This window comes from Mustela erminea, chromosome X, assembly GCF_009829155.1.
Source record: "Mustela erminea isolate mMusErm1 chromosome X, mMusErm1.Pri, whole genome shotgun sequence".
NCBI lineage: Eukaryota > Metazoa > Chordata > Mammalia > Carnivora > Mustelidae > Mustela > Mustela erminea.
This window is the reverse complement of record NC_045635.1, coordinates 79,825,266-79,830,175: the sequence shown is the minus strand read 5'-3', so window position 1 is coordinate 79,830,175 and position 4,910 is coordinate 79,825,266. Positions and strand designations below refer to the sequence as shown.

General features: G+C 40.4%; 1 protein-coding gene across 1 annotated transcript; it reads right to left on the bottom strand.

Moving 5' to 3' along the window:
* Positions 1-3,284: 3,284 nt before the first annotated feature.
* LOC116582904 (heterogeneous nuclear ribonucleoprotein D-like) lies at positions 3,285-4,507 on the bottom strand. The gene has a single exon (XM_032330745.1). The coding sequence runs from the start codon at positions 4,475-4,477 to the stop codon at positions 3,572-3,574; it is 906 nt and encodes a 301-aa protein (XP_032186636.1). The 5' UTR covers positions 4,478-4,507; the 3' UTR covers positions 3,285-3,571.
* Between the last annotated feature and the right edge of the window lie 403 nt (positions 4,508-4,910).

Sequence of the window (4,910 nt, the reverse complement as noted above, 5' to 3'; positions counted from 1 at the left end):
TGATGATAGCTTATATGATAATTGTTCATACTTACTGTAGGATATCTGGGAAACAAAATGTTTAACAAAATCTTTAAAACGTTTAAAAAGGCAGTATAACATTATCCATAATTTTACCATTCAGAGATGAATGTTGTTAATATTTTTGTGTAAATAAAGCAAGCCTTTTTTTGAATGCACACACAAACAGAAAATGGCACATCCTGGAGGGACCTGTCCTGAACCACCTCAAGGTTCATCAATTATAATAAATGTACACTCTGATGGGGGATGTTGATAGTGGAGAATGGCTGTCCCATTTATTGAATTTCCTAAACTGACGACTATATATTATTTTTATCTCTACACTTCTAATTATTGGCTTTTTATTATTTCTGCACAGATATTTCCAGATATGCAAGGACTTGAGATTCATATTCTCTAAGTGTTCTTAGATGTTGCAACATCAAGTATTTCTAAGATAATATTTTACTTCTATTTAAGAGGATGTTCTAAGTAAGTTTTATTGAACTAGATCCCCTGTTCAAAAATAACAACTTTAGTAATACTATGCTGTCATTAACTGTTACAATTTAATTTATTTGTAATCCAAGGCTTTTCCATCCAGAGTTTTATTTGAAAGGCACTCCTTAAGTGGAAGCTCACTCCTTAAAAATCAATTTTATTTAGAAGGAGTCAAGATGGTGGAGAAGTAGTGGGCTGAGATTACTTCAGCTAGCAGGAAATCAGCTAGATAGCTTATCTAAAGATTGCAAACACCTGCAAGTCCATCGGAAGATCGAAGAGAAGAAGAGCAATTCTGGAAACAGAAAAAGGACCACTTTCTGAAAGGTAGGACTGGCGGAGAAGTGAATCCAAAGCGACGGGAAAATAGACCCCGGGGGGAGGGGCCGGCTCCGGGCAAGCGGCGGAGCAACAGAGCACAAAATCAGGACTTTTAAAAGTCTGTTCCTCTGAGGGACAGCACTCCAGAGGCTAAACTGGGGCAAAGCCCACGCAGGGTCAGCGTGGCCTCAGACCCCGCCGGGTCACAGAAGGATAGGGGGTGTCTGAGTGTCACAGGGCTTGCGGGTATTGGAACAGGAAAGCCGGCAACAGAGACAGAGCTGACAGTAAGCTCAGAGCTCAGGGTTACCTTGAACCGGTTGCAGGCTCGGTGAGCTCAGAGCACGGCCGGAGGTCTGGCAGATGGGAGAAACTGGGCACTGTTCTCTGAGGGCATACTGAGGAGTGGAGCCCCAAGCTCTCGTCTCCTCTGGGCCAGAGACCAGGAGGCAGCCATTTGTATTCCCATCCTTTGGAACTCTACGGAAAGCGCTCAGGGAACAAAAGCTCCGGAAAGCAAACCCGAGCGGATTACTCAACCCAGCCACAGGTAAGGGCGGTGCAATTCTGCCTGGGGCAAAGACACTTGAGAATCACTACACCAGGCCCCTCCCCCAGATGATCAACAAGAAATCCAGCCAAGACCAAGTTCACCTACCAAGGAGTGTGGTTTCAATACCAAGAAGAGCAGCAGAATTCCAGAGGAGGAGAAAGCAAAGCTCGGAACTCATGGCTTACTCCCTGTGATTTTTTAAGTCTTGAAGTTAATTTAGTTTTTTTTTTTCCTTTTCATTTTTTTATCTTTTCTTCTGGTAAAATTTTTTTAACTTTTACCCTTTTCTTTTTTAATGTTTTTTACAAGTTTATCTAATATATATTTTTTCTTTTTTGTATTTTTCTTTATTCGTTTTCTTTTTTAAATTCTTTTCTTTTCTTTCTTTTTTTTTTCTTTTTCTTTTTTTCTTTTTTTTTTTTTTTGTTTAAAAAGCCTTTATTCATTTTTGATCAGGGAAAGGACAATCTCCATGTCAACTTCTTACCTAATCATAAATTTGAACAGGATTCACTGCCCTCGAGACACTGCACCTACAGAATTTGACAACATAACTTAAAATCAAAATCTTCCTCCTTCCCTAACGTTGCATGTTGATATAATGAACAGTCCCTTGCAATAACCCAACATTGGTACTTGGCCTAGGTTTAAGGTCAAATAGCAAAACAGGATGCAAAAGGAGGCCAAGTGCATTGTAACTTGATAGCCAGCAAGTACAAACATCATTGAACAGAGAAAAGTTGCAGGCACCAAATGAAACAAAAAGCAGGTTCATCAGCATAAAAAATTAACATCTGGTTGAAGGTGAGGTCAACTACTACACATTTGAATATGTATGCCAATCCTAGAACTTAATGTGGAACCACAGAAAACAAAAGTTAAAATCCTTAAATCCAACTACACTGAATGTTAAAATTCAAAAACTTGGGTTTACCCAGGAAATTATCCCAAATCTAGGGCTAAAACTGCTTTTTGATGTACCAGGAAGATGTCTTAATGACTCAGTCACTTAGACTTGCATTGACATACATAAAACTTAAAGTGTACTTTCTCCTATTACTCCTTCCTATATCTGAATTTGGGTATGCTTAACTACTCGGCTCATGCACTAACGCATTAAAAATGATGAAATCTACTACCATGACTTTTTCTAAGAACTCACACCACATTAACAGTTAACACCCAATATAGCTTCCTAAAAATGCCCCAATAGAAAACATTTTGTTCAGTTTGGTGCTTGCTTTGACAATACCAGAATACAACTGTATTTCCTCAGCCACTACTACGTCAAATACCTCAGTCTCACATTTGCTCAAATTTTAACCACCTGACAAAATGCTTGTTAAAATTTGTTTTTGATACTCTTAAACTGTAGCTTCTACATACAGTTTAACAGGGCCTTTTGCCTGGGTACATCTGGACATTTTAATCAAGAAATCAAAGTCAGGGTATTATGATCAGCCGAAGCTCTAACAGACCACACTGATCCTGATTTAGCAGATCTCTAATGGCTTCCCAGAGACAGAAACAAAGCACCATCTTTTCTATTCATGAAAGGAGCTACCAACATGCTTTGTGCTAAAAGGTGCACTTTACCAAGACACAGTCCAGAAAGATTCATGGTCTGCTAGAAAACCTCCACTACTGACAACCCTATGACAAGGCCTCCAGATACACAAAGAACATTAAAGGTGTGGTAGAAATCTCTTTTAGCAGGGAAATGAAGCCTTAGCGGATAGTATACATCTAACAAAAATGGGTAACAGGGGGACACTGTAGCTGGCTATTCATAAAGGACCACAGTTTCTCCCTATGGACCAATACTCCCTACAAAATAAACTGTGCCTTAATTATTGCTTATTTTAAATTACACTTTTACAGAGCTATTTAGTACCTGACGCAGAAAAACAATCACATAAGGAAGCATTTATTTGAGGTTTAACATGAAATCATACAAATAAAATTTGTATAAACACAAATCCACATCGAGTCATAACACAGATAGCAAAAGACAAAGTAAAAACAAAGAAAACTAATTGGCGGCTATATACAGTTGGACACAGTTGTGTCTTGTACACTAGAAAGTCTTTTACAAAATAATCATCTTAGATCAACAGAAGACCAATCTTCAATGTCGTCCTGCAAGATGGGTTAACTTTAGCAATTTCCTCCTGTTTTCTCCAATGTCCTCCTTTAGTATGGCTGGTAATTGTTTTGGTGATTGCCACCCCCTCGAGATGCCTTGCCGTAAGTGCTCTGTTGGCCACTGTAGTCTGCATATCCCTGTCCATATCCATAGTTCCCATAGTTATACCCAGTATAATCATAGCCGCCATAGCCACTATAGTTTTGATCACCACCATAGGCACTATTGTAATTTCCATATCCTTGATCATAATAGTTATTAAATCCTTGGTTCCAGTTTTGGCCCTGACCTCGTCCACGACCCCTAGTGCCACCTCGTCCACCAGCTGCAGCACCTCTTCCTCCTTTTTGTTGCTGCTGTTGCTGCCTGTATACCTCTTTGGGTTGTGCAACTTTGATTTCACACTTCCCAGAACCGATTTGATGATATCTGCTTTCTAATAATTTCTTTACTGGCTCTTCATCTGTATATGTGATAAAACAAAATCCTCTTCTTTCATTTGTTTTTGTATCCATGGGAAGTTCAATATTTTCAATCTCTCCAAAGGCTCCAAAATATTCTTTAATTTGTTCTTCCGAAGTATCTGGGCTCAATCCACCCACAAACACCTTTTTGGGCGGTTCTTTCCCTTTTAAAGCTTTGGCCCTTTTGGGGTCTATCAATTTGCCATCCAGTTTGTGTTCCTTCAGTTCCAACACCTTGTCCACACTAGCCGCGTCTTTGAAAAGCACGAATCCGAATCCTCTCGATCTTCCGGTCACCGGGTCCGTCTTAATCGTACAGTCCACCACTTCCCCAAACCGGGACAGATACTCGGTCAGATCTTTCTTGCTCGTGTCCCAGCTCAAGCCTCCAATAAACATTTTACCGTCATCCTGCTGGTTCTTGCTCGCGTTGATCTTGGATCCCTCTGCGAACTCCTCTATGTTGCTGTACTCGCTCATGTCTTCCATGGTGGCGGAGCTGTCGGCCGGGGGGTGCTGGAGCGCAGTCCGGTCGCGGCGGCAGCGGCGGCGGAGCGTTGTATGGAGCTGGATTTAAAATGGCGGCGGAAGAGCTGAACCTCTTTTTATCCCCTTTCTCCCCCTTCACGATTTGGGATCTCTTCTGATTCGTTAAAGCATATTATCCTGGGGTTGTTGCCACACTTTTAGTATTTTACTTGCTCCTTCATATACTCTTATCTGGACAAAATGACAAGGCAGAAAAATTCACCACAAAAAAAAAAAAAAAAGAACAAGAGGCAGTACCGAAGGCTAGGGAACTAATCAATACAGACATTGGTAATATGTCAGATCTAGAGTTCAGAATGACAATTCTCAGGGTTCTAGCCGGGTTCAAAAAAGGCATGTAAGATATTAGAGAAACCCTCTCGGGAGACATAAA

What these genes read in the sequence shown, in the direction of transcription:
- LOC116582904 (XM_032330745.1), bottom strand. Translation starts at nt 4,477, where the DNA reads ATGGAAGACATGAGCGAGTACAGCAACATAGAGGAGTTCGCAGAGGGA.